The following is a 17,665-nucleotide window of genomic DNA, read 5'->3' on the forward strand; positions in this document are numbered from 1 at the left end:
CGGCTGTGTTTGTGTGTGTGTGTGTGTGTGTGTGTGTGTGTGTGTGTCTCTCCCTTTCTCTCTCCTCTGACTAACCCTAACCCTAATACCAAGGTGTGCGTGCATACAGAAGATTCGCCTCATTTTCCTCTGCCTATTCCCAGCGTGACTTCCCAAAATCTGCCTTTCATCTCAGCACAATGCTCTGAGTGTACACACAGCGGTGGGTCGGCACGCGGGAAGTCCAATCAGCACACTGTGACGTCCAATCAGCACACTGTGACCTATGTGCAGCATTTGCCGCAGATGAGCGCGAGACAGTTTTTAAACTTAAAAGCAGACAATGTTTTTTCATTCGGTTTTAAACTGATTTGTATATATGTATACATTTTATGATTGATTAGGGCTATTAAAACCTGTTACCCAATAACATTTTCATTAAAAAACACAAAATGATTACAATATTAAACGCTGCTGGCGCTAAGTCTTTCAATTGCGAACACAATACACTATTGTTTTAACCAATATCATATAACCGATTAATGCATCCACCAGGGTGAATTGGATTCACTTTTTGCACAGTGCAGCCAGAGCAAGTGGAGGTGGCAGGCTTATCTGGGGGCAACAGTGCAGTCAAACTCTCCATCAGATCCAGTAGATTCATATGTCCTCAATACTGTCAGTGCCTGTGATGACACACTGAGGCGAGCGCCATTGACTTGTTTAACTCCTCAATACTGTGCGACTGGCTGCAGCAGATGCCCTCAAGCACAGCAGCAGGCACAGATTAGAGCAGCCCACTGACAGCCTCAAAGCAGGGTGATGTGATGGCCAGGCGACCGACAGCTCTGGCTGACCTCACAGCCAGATTGACACACATATACTTTGAATATGGAGACAAAGCCAATAGCAGGGGCCGAACACAATACAATATCACACATCAAGAAATCCAATGGCATGATGTACACAAAATAAATCAGCTATATGAAAACTGCAGAGTCCTGATTATGCTGTGTGTATGGTGGACATGCTTCAAAGACTTCTGTATCTATAACCAATGTGATTACTGTGCTTGCTCGCTCTGAAAGAACCTTCAATAATCTTAAGCATGCTCACTCATGGCAGTGAATCATATTGTTGTTAATATTCAAGCAGAAACAGGGAAGTGGATGAATGATGTCCCGACAAACTGGCCACAACAACTGGGCATCAACACTGTCCTCTGCAAGAACCGGTAGCATACCTGTCCCTTATGGCCGTGTTCTTTGTTCTCTACAGGACAGCATGACTTTATCAATATTGCTGAGTCTTTGTTGGCTCACTCTGAGCCAATTTTCTGCACAAAGAGTTTTGTTGAATGACCAGATGGTGCCACCAAAACAAATGTCTGAAAGGAAAAATAGGTTGGCAATATTATACTGTAGGTGTCTATCTTTTTGCCAGTATATATTGCAGTAGTGTAACACCTGTAACCATATTTGTACTGCAGTCATGCATAAAAGCAACACACTCACTGGGATGACCGGTTTGAAGGAGAAATATGTTGCAGTTTTGAGTAGCATTCCGTATGGATACAGCATGTGATAATATTGTAGCGCATTATAATATAACCCAAATTATCCAAATATGTTTATCAAAGGTTTGTGGATGCGAGAGGACTGTCTGATAACCACGTGGATGAATCTTTGTTATAAATTAGTTGTTAGATGAGATGAAGAAAATTCTACTCTTCGTTGTTGTTGCACTGAGGTGGGTGTGCTTGAGCCACTAACATGGTTATGTCGATCTGTTGGACAGTCAGCCCGGTCAGACTAAAATATCTCAACTGTTGGATGACTTTTGTGTAGACGTTCATGGTCCTCAGATGATGAATCTTAATGATTAAATTTTAGCCTGAAGCACCACTGTTCCAATGTACATCCTCACTGCTAGTATGGCCGTGGACTACTAGAAGGCACTGTAATTGAAATTGACAATGAGAGTAAAGCAATTTTGTAGTATTAATATTGGTAATTTGACCAAAATGTGTTTAAAAAATGACCTGTTGCCATTAACAACTTGGTAATAATATTGGTCGGTCAGTTTGGTGCCAAATCTCAAATACTCTATGGAATCTTGTGCAAAATGGGTCCTAAACCAAGGCATGTTCAAAGATATTTTAGAATAATTTGGAATTGCTGACAATAGCTTATCATTTTATCACAACAAGGAAACTGACTTAGAGTGCAGAGGTAGAGCCTTTGTTGATCCAGCAGTATGTCTGCAGTGTCAAGACATTTAAAATTGGAATAGTGTATTTAGATGTAACAGCAAGAATTCTTTTTTGGCACAGTTTTGTACTCTAGTTGCATTTTAGGTGTGTTTGTTCATAATGATTGTTATTACATTTGAGTCGTTAGATGGACTGTAAAGGTTACTCCCACAGGCATTTCACATTTACACAGTTCAACAAAACCTTATACAAATCGTACAGTTGTTGCAACTCCAGCAAATCCAGTTAATTATTCTGCTGGTGAACATAAAAACTGTGATGATCAAAGCACAATATAGAGCAGACCTCCATCTTACCAAAATCAGATCTCAGCAATCTCGAGGGCGACTGTGTACCAATTCCTCAAAGCTAAAGCAGATAACAAGCTGAGCTCTGAGGCCCATGATGCGGCCAAATATCGCAGCAGCATTTTTGATCCATCATTCTGCCTCACCTCTGTTTAAGGCAGCATTTCTTTACAAGATCAGAACAAATTGGGGAGTGTTGTAATAAAGTCCAATAACACTGAAGGCCCCTGTCAAATCAACATATCAGAGCTCAAGCCATGAGTTATGGATGGTAAAATAAACATATCTCTGATCATGAAATTCAGCTTTTTCTTTGCTGCTTGGTGTAGTTTGCAGAAAGTGGCCATGATGGAACAAAGCTTCTTTCCATCCAAAGAAAATGTGAGACAATTAGTGTTAATGTTATATAAATGGGATAATGTTCACCAGCAGTTGAGAGGTTTGGCATAATCCAGTTATGCACTTTCATGACACCAGAAAATCCAATAAAGGACGTGAAGTACGTTGTGTCGTTTTGCAGACATATGCCAGAGAATTGCAAGGGTATTCGGAGAGCGCAGACCTCGTATCCCCTACAAAAATGTAATGGGTTCTACCATCGCCCATTCTTCACCCTACCAATTTTTGGGAAGAACAGGCCAGAAGTTTTTCTGTGATCTTGCTGACAAACAAACCGAACCAAAAACATAACCTTTTTGGCGAAGGTAATAAATCTGTCACAACCGCAGGGAGCGGGGGTTGATGGAGTGGGGCTGGTACACAGCTTCTTCTGCTCAGTCAAACAATGACAACATATGCCCCCCCCCCCCCCCCCCGCTGTTTCCTTGTCGTAGCAGTGTAGGCATGTTGTGTCTGATTATACTCGTAAGATTAAAATATTCGTAAATAATACATGTGATGAAATTACTTCAGACGCGGACTGCATTTGTGACCGCCATGGTCATGTGGTGTGTGTGTGTGTGTGTGTGTGTGTGTCATCAGAAGCAGATGTTAGGCACATAGATTAGGTCTGGCAGTGTGTGTGTGTGTGTGTGTGTGTGTGTGTGTGTGTGTAATCCTGGTGTTACTGAGAACAGCATGGTTTTATAATCACCCACACAGCTACCCCTCAATGAGCAGAAACTGGGGAATGGTATACTTTTTCCACTTCTCTGTACATCTCACGCCTTTCTTACATGATCTATCCTTTAATTCCCCAACTGCTTTTTATATAAAATCCATTCAACCTTCTGTCCATCCCTTCCCATCCTTGCTGTGTCTGGCCAGATCTGCAGGAATGTCGTGGTGAAAAAAGCAGAGAAGAATGAGAGGTGGGGCGTGGAAAGAGGTTTGAAGTGGCTTAGCGGACACTATGGTGTAAATGCCAGATGGTCCAATAAAAAGCCAGCAGAGCTAAAGGGACATGCAGGTCCTTATCAGTTTCCTCTGATGTATGATGAAAAAAGAAAAGTCACATTGTTTATTGCTCTCTTTCTCTGTCTGTTTCTCTTTTTTCTCGGACGCCCTCGTATTTGCCTTTGGTTTGACCCTGTGCCTGTCACTAGGACAGCCAGCATGCTTGGAATACATTAAACAAGCAAGATGGACTTCAAGAGTGTGCCAGAGAGAGCATCTAACTTATTTGCAAGTTGCATAATCACTGTCTGAATAATACAATAAACTGTGAAACTGGATGAAAAAATTGGTTGTAGTTTTTTTCCATCCCCCTGACCAGACAGCAGGACTATTTCTACCTGTAGTGTGTTTACAATGTTGTTGAATCTGTGTGTACCACACATACGGCTGGAGGCGGAGGTAATGTTATATAAGGTTTTGCCGGTAAGGATGCATGTCTTGTTGGTAACAACTCTTCTATTTCTCCCTCTAAAGACCCAAAATGAAGGCAGGATAAACACAAGAAAACAAAAAAAAGAAAACCTGAATGAATAATTGGATTCAGAGAAAGCCGACATGCCACCTGCACCCCTTTTGAGGCTTTTGGCTGTTATCGTTTGAGACATCTTTAGCATATTATGCTAATTGATGATACAAAATCTCATTCTGTGTGGTCTGTGTCTTGTTGTGACAGGCAGGGGTAATGGAGGAAACATAGTTAGGTTAGGTGTTGTGATCACATTGGGGAGCAAAGCAGCCTAATTATTTTTGTCTATAAAGTAGGAATGAGTTTTAGAATGTCTCATGTAATGACAAATTTTACGTGAATTTTACACAACACTGCATGATTTATTTTTCATGGACTTAGGATTCATCTCCTTCCAGGTTCTGCCCTGTACCTGCCATGTTTGAGTCTTTTGTGGTTCATGGTTCCTGCAGGGAGAGAGAGAGAATAGAACTGGAACAAGCCAGCTAACATTTGACTATGAGCTATTTCCATCTATTGCACTGACACAAACTGGCATGCACTAAAAGATATATGAAGTGTTTCAGTCAAAAGTGATACCCACTGTTCAAAAAATGTAACACTTACTCTGACAAAGTGATTGCTGCCATGAAAATACAGCTATTGCGGCAGCTGCTGGCTTTCTTAAAATGTGCCCTGCAAACAGTAAATGACTTAGGATGTAATGACACATTCCTGAAATGTTTCTGGACCATTTTAAAGTTTCATTTTTTCCCTCTAACCTAAGATCTTCAGGTATGTATTCTATGCCCCCCCCCCCACACACACACACACACACACACACACACACACACACACACACACACACACACACACACACACACACACACACACACACACACACACACGCGCGTTGAGTAGCGTGCAGAGACAAACATCTGTGCTTCAGCAAATGCTTGAACACACGTATAGTGCAAGCACATATACACCTCCTTGCCACTTAATTGGCCAAAACGTGTGTGTGTGTGTGTGTGTGTGTGTGTGTGTGTGTGATGGGAAAAATAAAAAACAAACATGATCAGGGGAATGTCTGGTTGCCATGGGAATGTTTTTTGGCAGACAGTCAACCGTGTGATGTTTATCCGAGGAGGGTTGGATGATAACAAGGACAAAGTTTGTGTGTCAACTCCACGAGGGCGGAATAATCAAAAACCACAAAGGTTCCTTGGTGCGTTTCCTTGTTAGCTACACACAGAGTGAGTGCTGAGTGTAGACACTGAGCAAACTGACCTGTGCCTGCCTTCAACCTTTTGTCACCAATAAAGAATTATTGACTGGTCACCTTTTTTTTTTTTAAAGGATTTGCTAAAAGCGTTTACAAAATGTCACTTTACATGCCTGTAGCAGATCTTGTAGCATTCAGTAATTAAGGCTTCTTTAATGTGGATTATGAGCAGAGATGCATGTTCGATCAAACAAACAAGTAGTGAGGGTGTAGAATGCAGTTTGCATTTTTCATGTGTGGCTGATAACAAGCTCATAACACATTTCTGCACAGACAGCAAAAGTATTGTATTCACAGACAGGTGCTTTTTAGAGATGCATGGTCTGCAGAATTTGACCATACTGGATCAGTAAAGAAATAAAGTCAACGGAACAAAGAGTGCCACAAAATAAGCCGGATACTATTCAAGTCAGCAAAGAAATAGTTCCTTCGGGAAACGGAAGCGCATAATGAGAAGATACCGCTGAAATCAGCTCAACTGTTGACAGCGTAGACAGCCAAAGCAATTTTAGCCATGATCATAACACACTTTCCAAATAATCTCAAATGATTTCAAAATGAAATGTATTGTTTTCTTATTATACAGGTTATGAACTTAACATTCCAGATGACATTCTTATGCCTTCATGTGTTCCCGGCACATGACAGTAAGCTCTGTTAAATCTGCCGGATTCCAGTCAGGAAGGAGAGAAATACATATAAGAGGTGTGACTTGATACGATTAAATATTTTTTGGGGGGTTATTTATCTCACGTAGTCTGCGGTGAGATATAGCTCGTTTTGCTTGTGCTGTGTAGAGTCTGCACGTTCTCACAGTATTCCTTTGGGTTTCCTTCCGGTGCTCCATTTTCCTTCCACAGACATGCAGGCCAGGTGAACTGGAAACTGTAAAGTACCCACAGGTGTGAATGTTTTTTTTTTTTTTGTTTTTTTTTTGTGTCAGTCTGACCTGTCCAGGATGTTTTTATGTCTGTTGCCTGATGCAAGGTGAGACACGCTTCAGCAACCAACTTACAGAGTAAACCTGAAAAGGAACGGGTGAAGAGGATGAATAGATTGATGGATGGATGGACACCATACTGTGAGGCATGAATACATTAGGTCACACTCAGCCTGATCATGAATTTGTTAAGACCCGTTAGTTGGTATGTTGGTTACTATTGGTGTTGGTTGTTACAGTACTTCCAAAGAGTTACTCCATATAGTACCATTCGGTATAACATTTTCTACAGTTATTCTTATAAAACTATATTCTTGCATTAACAAATCGATCCATTTTCTCTGACTGTCTAGCTAACATTTCACTTTAATAACCAAAGATTCTGAATTAATTTTTTTTTCGTTTAATGGTGTTTTTTGTAAGATGATTTGCATTCATACCTGGTAATAACTTCTATGTCCTTTTTATTAAGAGCTCAAAACATACATCAATACATCATTAAGTAAGATATTTTTCTCTCCACCTTAAGAGGAGCGTTTTTGCCAATTTTTCCCTCTTTTCAAATCAAACATGAGGAGTCATGTTTACCAGAGGATATATCTCAAGTGTGAGATGAAGGCAGATTAGTGCAGCCGTTTCTGACAGCAGACATTTAGTCTGGCTCATTCACAATCCACAACTGTCCTGAACTGCAGGTATGAATATGTTAATCCTTAAATTCTCTGAGTTACCACCTGTTTGTTCTGCCTGCATTTCAAAGTTGTTTAACATTGAGTTTACATTACCTGTGTGTGAATGAAATGGGAACACAGCAGCATTTATCGGTGAGGCAACCATGTGTGTATGTCTTGGGTGAAGGATTCTGTACTTCACGGATGCATTTCCACATAGTTCTCTAAGCCGTTTAGCACAAAATCCCTATCACATGTTAATACCAAGAGTAAAGTGGGATTAATTTTAAATTCTGCTAAAAGTTCAGCTTTGGAAATATACAAGGTACATATATACATCAGAATCTGTGTGCATAAGTCAATCTGTATATTTCCACTTACCATCTTTCATAACTGCAGAGCAGGTACTGTGTTGTATGATTAAAACAGAAAATATGTAATATTACATAAAGTTCTAATCATAGCTATATGAGCCTGACGCTTGTGTTTATGAAGGCGGTCCCAAGCAACCAAACAGCGTAATTAATAAATAAATATAGAATAATGAAATTATTGAATACAGATCTCCTGGTATCAATGTCTGGTAATCTTAATAACATCTCTGAGGCTATGTCTGGGATGTGGGCGAATAGTTTTCTTCAAAACAACCCCCAGCATGTGCCAATAAAATAATAAATGCATCAACTATTACACGGTTGAGCAACCAAAATGATTGTGTGTGTGTGTGTGTGTGTGTGTGTGTGTGTGTGTGTGTGTGTGTGTGTGTGCGATTTTTAAAAGAACAAATTATGAAAAGCACGATAACATATGTTCATACGTTGGTATCATCTTAAAACAGAGAGACAGGTTTCTTTCATATTTTGATGTTGATAAATGCAGTGCTCCAGTAGTTCCATAAATAATAAATGCAATATCATTGATTCACAGCCAATCTCCACTAACTCTCCCGCAGCACAGGTGAAGATATCTAGAGAACACATATTTCTTCTTATTCCTCCAGCTTATAAATGAGCCGGGGGATTGGTGGTGGATTAGTGTTTGCTTGCAGCGGGATAATAATGCGGGATGATCAAAGTATAAATGGTAATATTCACCTTTTTAATTATTTTGAGGTGGTGGACCAACTGTGTAATAATATAAATGTCAAGTATAATCACAGTGGGTCATTGCCTCTCTTTCATTTATTAAGAAATATTAAATCTATTTGTTTTGAACAGTCTTATGTGCTCATTTAAATTCATCCCAGTCTGTTGTGGGTTCAGATTGGGTAGAGGCTCTGTTTATTCGTGTGGCTCTCCTGGCTCTGAGGGACACCAAGTTCAGTAGTCTCTCTAGCTCATCCCCAGAACCTGCCAGACTGCTGGAGCCGAGCCCACCGCGATTCTCCTGCGATCCCCTCCACTCCCCTGTCTGTGAGTCCCACGCCCTTAGGGGGGGCAGAAGTTGAGCCGGGTGCAGGTTGATGCCCGTGGGGCTTAACGGGTAACCTTCGTAGGCCCGTCGCGTTGGGGGTAGAGTGTCATAAAGGCTCTCTGTGTCTTCGCCTTGCTCCGGGTCATGGGAGGACTCTCGGTATTCCTCGTAAACAGGCGAGGAGCTGTCTTCACAACTGTCATGGCCGTGCCCCTGCTGCTGGTTTCTGTGGTCCTGTAAGGCTCCCATGTCTCTGCTCATGTTGCCTGTGTCCTTTCCTTCCCCGTTGTTCCTTCTCTTTTCTTGTCTTTCCAGAATGCGTTTTCTTTCCCACTCACCCGACTGATTCCTCTCCCACTGGAAGTTCCTCCTCCCGCTCTCCCGTCCCCGCTCTCGGCCCCTGTCACCACCATAGCCCATCACTTTGTAGTCCAGCTGGAGGGACCGTGTGCTGCCTCCTCGCCTGATGTTTTGATGGGTCTCGCTGAGGTTGTAATGGGATCCCACCTCTGGTGGACGCAGGCGTGATGGTGACAACCAGCTCGAAGTCTGACTGGAAGACTCCCAGCGGTATGCTGAAAAGAAAATGACAAAATAAACCTTTTTGAATAGCTTGGAGGACTTTCAGTGATTAATAGTATGTCTTTAATGGAACGACAAGTAGAGGCAACCTACTTAAGAGACTTAAGAAAAGATTTGTTTTTTAGTTAACAGACTGTTAGGAGCCTGCGGCTTTATTCCCTGAACAAACAACTGCTGGATCACTGGATGTATGTAGTTCCCTCTTGAATGTGTGTGTTACGTTACAAACAGGCTTTCTGCAATGCAAGGAATGAGATCATCTATATAATAGGATCAGCCGGCGAAAGGTGACACATCAATTAATCACTTAACCTGTAAAACAACAGTATCATGGCAATCTTATCTTCAGGAAGTGGGTGAGGTGACAGCAGTGAATATGCTTTCAGTTACTAAAGGGACTGATCTGAAGATGTTCACAATTACTTAAACCACTCAGATTACATCTCTGCCCTCCTTAAGCCACAGCAGCTAACTGTAAGAGTAGAAAACAAGGTGCCTTTAAAAAAAAAAGTATAGACTCATACAGAAATTATCCTCTCAATCATCACTTATGACATTTTCTAGGAGTGTGTGTGTGTATCTGCAGAGACTTTTCTTCTTCTTATTTTGCTGTTTTTGGGACATCCTTGATGAAAAGGAAGCAAAATTGTAATTGCAGATTGTAAGTATGCCTCTTAGAGGGAAAACTGCAAAAATGGACACAGGGCTGAAAAACCAACAGCACAAAGCTTGTTCCAATATAAAATGAATCTGGGGTTGGCTTTCACCCGAGCACACTAAACCTAACGCTTCTGGTGTCTTTGAGCTGGGGAGGAGGGGCCATCTTTGACTTGTTCACAAACTGCAACAGCCAAATCCTCCTCATTCTGCCTTTTTTAAAAAGAAAAAAAAGATCAGCCAATGTTCCCAACATTAATGAATAGCTTGTGCATATACTCTGGCTTGTTGTGTTTCTCCTCTTTTCCCTTCCCTCGGCTCATTATCTACTCCCTTGATCTCTTTTTATTTTCATAGAAATGTGTTGGTTGTTAATTCCGTGTATGAGAGTGTGTTTGTACATGTGCGCTGCATGTTTGAGAGTACGTACGTGCACGTTTGTTTGTGTCTCTGATGCAGCAGGAGGCTTGTGAATGTCTTTGATTCTTACTGTGTCACTATGGAGTTTACTATGTGTTGTCTGGGACTGCGTGTTTACGTTGTTTAATTGCGCCGCTTCTCAATTAGAATTTATTAATGTGCAAATAAAATCAGTCAACAAAATTCCTTTTTTCCTACAGCTGAGTTCATGCTGTTAAATGGACTCACACACAACCCCTCAACTAATCCGCTACTCCCTACAAACTACAGCATGCAGGTTGCATAATTCATAGCTGGGTTAATGAGCTGTGAGTGAAAAAATATCATATTGATGAAGAGAGAGAGAAGCCAGGGGGGTTATCGTCTGTGTGGGACACTTCATAAGCAGTGCCAGCTCCTGGTATATAATACATGACACGTGTGGACAGAGATATCTAATAGACTGCCCTGCTAACACACCACACACCATGTGGGAGTTCTTACTGCATGCCATGCTGCTGAAATGTCTCTACCTCTGGTTGAAATGTGATCTAATGAAAGGTAAAAGATAAAATAATAATTAATATAATATGAATGAATGTTCTTACAATCCACAATGTACTCTTTGATGAACTCTACACAAATCTCATCTTTGCTCTGCAGGTGGCGACTTGCTGTTAGTGAAGCGGAAAACAAAACAAACATCGTATGGGAAAGGAAGCCTTTGATGATGAAATGCTCTTCTCATAGAAACGACTGAATGCAGGAAGACATGGTGAATTATGACACGGAAGACAACCGGATAATGGGAGGCTGGCAGAGAGCCATTTAGCACATCACAGATACATGTAAACAGACAGATGCACACACCAACAAAATTGATAACGCGTAATATAGATACATACATGCACATTGTAATTGTAAACACAAACACGTTATCTCATGCAAGCAGGATTACCGATAAGGCAAATGGAGAATAATAAACATAAATATTTTGTCTTTCTCTTATCATATTGGCATATTTGTCCTTTTCATGCAGTTGTTTTGGCAGTAAGCTATTTGGCTTGTACAGTATGGTCATTGTCACTTATCTTGACTGACATGAGCACATAGCTAAAATTGGAAAACATGTTTGTACACTGAGCCTACTGGGTTATTTGGAACGAAAGACTGGACAACATTTCCATTCATCAATTAATTCTCTCTGGCTGAAATAAAGCTTCTTGTGCTTCACTCTGCTGGCAGAGCCATGAACGCAGTCTTGCTCTGGGTAAGTCTGGGTAATGCAATGCTTTGTAGACCCAGTTAATTACATGCAACTGAGAACAAACAGACTTACTAACTATGAGCCAGTTAATATTGGTTTTAGGACTGTAGCACAAGCAACTGACAAAAACATCAGGTGCAACTGAATCATGCCTTTATGTTTTATTTGATCAAAAGCTTATGATAAAAATGCGCTGCAGAATCTGAATCCTTTTCAAATTCCTCATAAAGCCCACAAGACATAAATAACTACAACACCAAGATTCAATTAAGATATTTATCTGCGTTTGTTGGCTAGGAAAGCCAAAACACAGTTTTTAGTGGAAGTTTAATTAGTAATTAACAATATTAATATCAATCCCAAACTGTTGCTAAAATGTGGAGCTGACGCAAACATGAAATGTTAAATATACATATTTGACATTGATATAAGCGGTGTCGCCAGCTTACTTAAGTACACATGTTCCACAAGCGTATTAATATGTATAATGGGGGTAACTATAAAGGTCACAATATTGATATGATATTTATGAATGTTATATGGGAGAACACTGATGTTTGGCTACTTATTAATCCAGTCATGATTGCAGAGAGGTGTTTGAAAGTAGGAAGTGTAGAGAGCCCAACTAATCCTGCATTTTTTTAAGTCAATGCTGATGTTGACCATTTAAATCTGCTTTTTTTTCATTTATTTTTTTACATAAAACCAAAATATAAACGGACATCCTTGATGAGGATCCATCAATATTTGGTTATTAAACCAACCGTTTGTCGGAAGAAACTGGGAACCTAAATTTACATTCAAGTCTGGTTAACAAAACATTTGCATAAACAGAAATGGTAATCTGTGCTGCACAGGGTATGATAAACTTATTCCGAGTAAAGAATGTAAAGAACACAAAAGGCTGGGTTTGGGGATCACAGCTTGAGAAATAAGGCCAAAGGGATAGAAAGTTTAAAAGATGTTTTTAAGTTGCTTTTCATCTCACTCACCAGGGCTGTTCCGCCGCTGTTCATTGTCCATGTTTGACACTACAAAGGGAGAGAGAGAGTCAGAGACAGACCCAGACAAACACAAAAACCAAAGGGGAAAATCGAAACACAGAGAGATCCAGTGTCAGAAACTGACAAAAATATTGGAAATTTAAGCAGGATGTTTTATTCTGAATAGAAAGGGGATTGAACAGTTGAGGCTTGGCTGCTTTCAGAACATTATACCACTGAACAAACACTTTGGTATCAGAAGACAGACACAAAAGAGATGGAGTTAACAGAAGATATTTTTCATACCTTCATTTTCAATATTATCAACAGCATCATTGACTAGACGTATGACTGTCACTATGGAGGCTAGGCAGAATACAGAAACAGAAGAACAGAGACAATGTCAGTGCATTTGTGAATAGGGTAAGGTTTAATGTCATGGGTGTATCTGAGGTGAGAAAAATGTGCATAAGCATGTGTGTGTACACGTGTTGAGAACAGAGGAAACATGTTTGTCTTGTATGCATGTTGCATGTGTGTCTCATAAGTGGGGAGGGACACAAGGTCCTTGCAGCTACAGTAATTAGACAGGAAACAAAGCATCTACATGGGTTCCTTAACGGAACAACACACACACACACACACACACACACACACACACACACACACACACACACACACACACACACACACACACACACACACACACACACACACACACACTCATTAAGGTGTTAGGCCGCCTAACTTTAAACCAGGGAAAGAAAAAGACACCATTTTCATTTCTACTGAAGACCAGTGCATTAACCTTTGATGCATTTGAAACATATGGATTTGGTTGCATTAAGGTAACTTTCATGAAGCATTTTTTAAGGTCTAAGGTTTAAGATTTTCAGCTTGCTTTTCAATATGTTAATACAGCTAATGCATTAGACTAAAAGTGAAAAAGTGGACCATTCTTACATTCAGAGAATTTTATCGACAGCAGTGCTTCCCAGCCTTTTATGCATGTAACTCCTAAATGTGCAGCAATGTCTACTTGGAGACACTTATTTTGAATATATTTTAGAAGCCTTACAGCATGTGGTAAACTAGTAAAGTGCAAAGTATGTTGGGTTGTTTTAGCATTACAGTCTTACCGTTGTCATCAAAGGCCTCAGAAGTGTAGGAACTGAGGGAGTGTTCCTCAGAGGTGGAGTCTGAGAGACATGCCACCTCGTCCACCAGCTCCGACTCTTCTAATGTAACACACACAAAAAAACACAGGTACATTTTAATTTCCTGGAAACATTTCTCTAAATAACCAAAGAGCCATATCAACATGTCCCACTCAAAATAAAAATACAATTATTTAAGCCAACTATCTTATACTTAAATATCTCATACCGACATGCCTATATGTACATTTTTGGAACAATTGAATGCTGTAATCATTCTTCTTGGCACTACTCCACTATGCAGACTGAGTGGGAAGGCATTTCTGTACCAAGTGACAGCTGTGGATTTTCCCTTCTCTCACACTGAAGGGATGTCTTCAGCATGAACAGGAGAAAGTATTACAGGAACCAAAACCCTTTTCAATGTATATACAGTTGTGGTCAAAAGTTTACATACACTTGTAAAGAACATAATGTCATGGCTCTCTTGAGTTTCCAGTTATTTCTACAACTCTGATTTTTCTCTGATAGAGTGATTGGAACAGATACTTCTTTGTCACAAAAAACATTCATGAAGTTTGGTTCTTTCATGACTTTATTATGGGTTAACAGAAAAAGTGACAAAATCTGCTGGGTCAAAAATATACATACAGCAACATGAATTCGCAATTTTGGTGACTTAGAAAGTTGTGTCAATGAAATGAGCTTCATAGCATGGCCTCTTAACTTCTTGTGAGTGATTATGAGTGACTACAACTGGTGACTTCTCTGAGGCCATTTAAATAGGGCTCATTGGATACAAACGCCCACAAACGCTACAATGGGAAAGTCAAAGGAGCTCAGCATGGATCTGAAAAAGCGAATCATTGACTTGAACAAGTCAGGAAAGTCACTTGGAGCCATTTCAAAGCAGCTGCAGGTCCCAAGAGCAACAGTGCAAACAATTGTTTGTAAGTATAAAGTGCATGGCACTGTTTTGTCACTGCCACGATCTGGAAGACAACGCAAGCTATCACCTGCTGCTGAGAGAAAATTGGTCAGGAGGGTGAAGAGTCAACCGAGAACCACCAAAAAGCAGATCTGCCAAGAATCTGAAGCTGCTGGAACACAGGTGTCAGTGTCCACAGTCAAGCGTGTTTTGCTTTACAGAGAGTAAATGGGATAATGAAGAAGGAGGATTACCTTCAAATTCTTCAAGATAACCTAAAATCATCAGCCCGAAGGTTGGGTCTTGGGCGCAGTTGGGTGTTCCAACAGGACAATGACCCCAAACACACATCAAAAGTGGTAATGGAATGGCTAAATCAGGCTAGAATTAGGGTTTTAGAATGGCCTTCCCAAAGTCCTGACTTAAATCCCATTGAGAACATGTGGACAATGCTGAAGAAACAAGTCCATGTCAAAAAGCCATCAAATTTAACTGAACTGCACCAATTCTGTCAAGAGGAGTGGTCAAAGATTCAACGAGAAGCTTGCCAGAAGCTTGTGGATGGCTACCAAAAGCGCCTAATTGAAGTGAAAATGGCCAAGGGACATGTAACCAAATATTAGCACTGCTGTATGTATATTTTTGACCCAGCAGATTTGATCACTTTTTCTGTTAACCCATAATAAAGTCATGAAAGAACCAAACTTCATGAATGTTTTTTGTGACAAAGAAGTATCTGTTCCAATCACTCTATCAGAGAAAAATCAGAGTTGTAGAAATAACTGGGAAACTCAAGAGAGCCATGACATTATGTTCTTTACAAGTGTATGTAAACTTTTGACCACAACTGTATGTGCATGTTTGTATTGTAATATAGGCTTGGAGTATCGACACCAACCCTCCAGACTCACACACATACAAACTATCCACACCTATAGACAAGTTAAGTTGCAGTGCACTCAAAATTAATTCAGGTCTGTTCTCAAGGGCTGCCTGGAGCATTTTCAACCAGCTGGAGTCATTGAGAGTAAGAACCACAGAGTTACTTGTTCTGGTGTAGTTTGCTGTAGAAGATGTGAAACACAAACACCTCTAAACAGCAGGTACATTGGAAAAATGAAGCCCAGAGTACAACCAATCACATAAAATAGTTGGTGTGGCCAGCCTGCTCACACTGCAATAATCAAAGGTAGAGTCACAGTCACAAACCTGACATTTTGTCTGTGCGAACAAGTCAGATTGAATTATATTTGGAGAAAGCTGCCAGCCTTAGGGTCTCCAGTTAGCCGTAACCTGCATGACTTTAGAGGCAACATTTCAAATAAATACAAGTCGGCAGGATTCCTGACAAAGTTTTCCTTTGTGGAGCTGTTATTTCGGGGTCAGAATTGCCTCTGAGTGATTGTTTTTCAAACAACTGCCAGAGGGGCAGAGCAGGTGCTTATGTGTCACAATGGCTTCAGATAACGGTGTGTTGCTGTGAAGACTGTCTGTTGAGCCAAGAGACAGGTACGTAGCTCTACCAGGTCATCTAATTTAGCAGCAATGAAACGCCGGATTTCACATTAGTGTTCAAATTGGGAAAGTGATACACAAGACCAACAGAGCAGAAATCACTGGTCTGGGCTTTGAAAAGAAATCTATTTGGAGTATAAAACTGCTTGGAAATAAGAGCTGACAGCTTTGCTGATGTGATTAAAAGTAACTTTTGGCAAAACTAAAGAGGCTTTATGTTATGGTGAACAAATAGGAAAGAACAGAAAGAGAAAACATTTCACTGCATCCTCTGCTGGATCTCTATACTGTAGCATTGTCGCTGGTAGCAGATTTAATAACTAATAATGAATTAATATCAACATGTATCTTGTAAATAATTAAATTATGAATTATAAACCCATAAATTAGTATAAAAGAATGATGCTACTTAGCTTATGCCATAAGCCACCATTAGTTTAACTAACAGAATTTAACATGAGATTCAAACGCCAAACAATTTTGAAAAAAATAGGAAAACTTCAAAATGAATTAATCTCAGGGTTGCTACGGGGTTCTTCTCAAGGTGTACAGGGACCTATTATTTCATATACACACAAATTAAACGATCAAGTTCTTTATAAATGAAATATTTATTGGAATAACTACACAACTAAACTACTAAACAGAAAATAAATGAATAAACGATAAAATAAACAAAATTAATGGATTGAATGAAGAATATGATGAACAGTACAATGAATACCGATGAACCACAAATAAATGAAAAGGATGACATGTGACCAGGTAGAATCAGTGACTCTTATCATTGATTGATGTCTATCAATTAAATCCATCGTTTGACGTTTATACCTTAAATTTAGCTCAAAACATTTATGCACCGTTCAGCAGCTGAGAGTTTGAGAAGCACCAGGGAAGACTGTGAAGCAATTTATGTTAGTTCTAATTTAAATATAATCTTTAGGTCTAAGTTATTTCTATGTAAGATTTTTTTAAATATGTGACTTAAAAAGATTTGGCCTAGAACATCAAACTCATTTACATTTGGAAATGTTATTGTTTCACCTGACAGCTCTGATGGGCAGATGGGAGGTTAAGTTGTATGCGGGGACCGCTGTTCCTCCTTCGGCATCTCTTCATCTTGAAAGTTGTCGGACGATCATAGTTGGTTGAACTACTCTGTGGTTAATTCGGCTTTCTCTGATATCTTCAGAACCTGGTCATCTTCTTCGTTGAGGTTCGGCTTGGTCCATTCTGCCTTGTCTCCATCTTTCTCAGCAGGATGCTGAGTCATCTTATCACCCCCTTCGTAGCAGCAGGGCTCATTATGGCACCTTTGCCAGTATAAAATGTCTTTCATCTTAGAGTCTTTTCTTTAAGACTCTTCAATAATTGCTGGGATACATCTTCAGCAGGTTGGTGCATCGCAGGTAGGAGCTGCATGGCACATTAGACGGCACGGGACGGCCGTAGTTTACAGGTCAGGAACACAAAGCTAGAGAAGAGGCGTA

General features: G+C 40.2%; 1 protein-coding gene across 1 annotated transcript in view; it reads right to left on the bottom strand.

The window, feature by feature from the left end:
- Window positions 1-8,448: 8,448 nt before the first annotated feature.
- Window positions 8,449-17,665, bottom strand: part of LOC137876400 (protocadherin Fat 3) — a 63,205-nt gene continuing 53,988 nt past the window's right edge. The window contains exons 48-51 of the mRNA XM_068715924.1: window positions 13,715-13,813; window positions 12,882-12,941; window positions 12,585-12,623; window positions 8,449-9,262 (exon numbers count right to left, since the gene is read on the bottom strand). Of these exons, the coding sequence (XP_068572025.1) occupies window positions 8,502-9,262; window positions 12,585-12,623; window positions 12,882-12,941; window positions 13,715-13,813 (959 nt within the window). The 3' untranslated portion in view covers window positions 8,449-8,501. The remainder of the gene's footprint in view (window positions 9,263-12,584; window positions 12,624-12,881; window positions 12,942-13,714; window positions 13,814-17,665) is intronic.

Source organism: Cebidichthys violaceus, unplaced genomic scaffold, assembly GCF_023349555.1.
Source record: "Cebidichthys violaceus isolate CVI_PGR_0920_01 unplaced genomic scaffold, fCebVio1.0.p SCAF_20, whole genome shotgun sequence".
NCBI classification, from domain to species: domain Eukaryota; kingdom Metazoa; phylum Chordata; class Actinopteri; order Perciformes; family Stichaeidae; genus Cebidichthys; species Cebidichthys violaceus.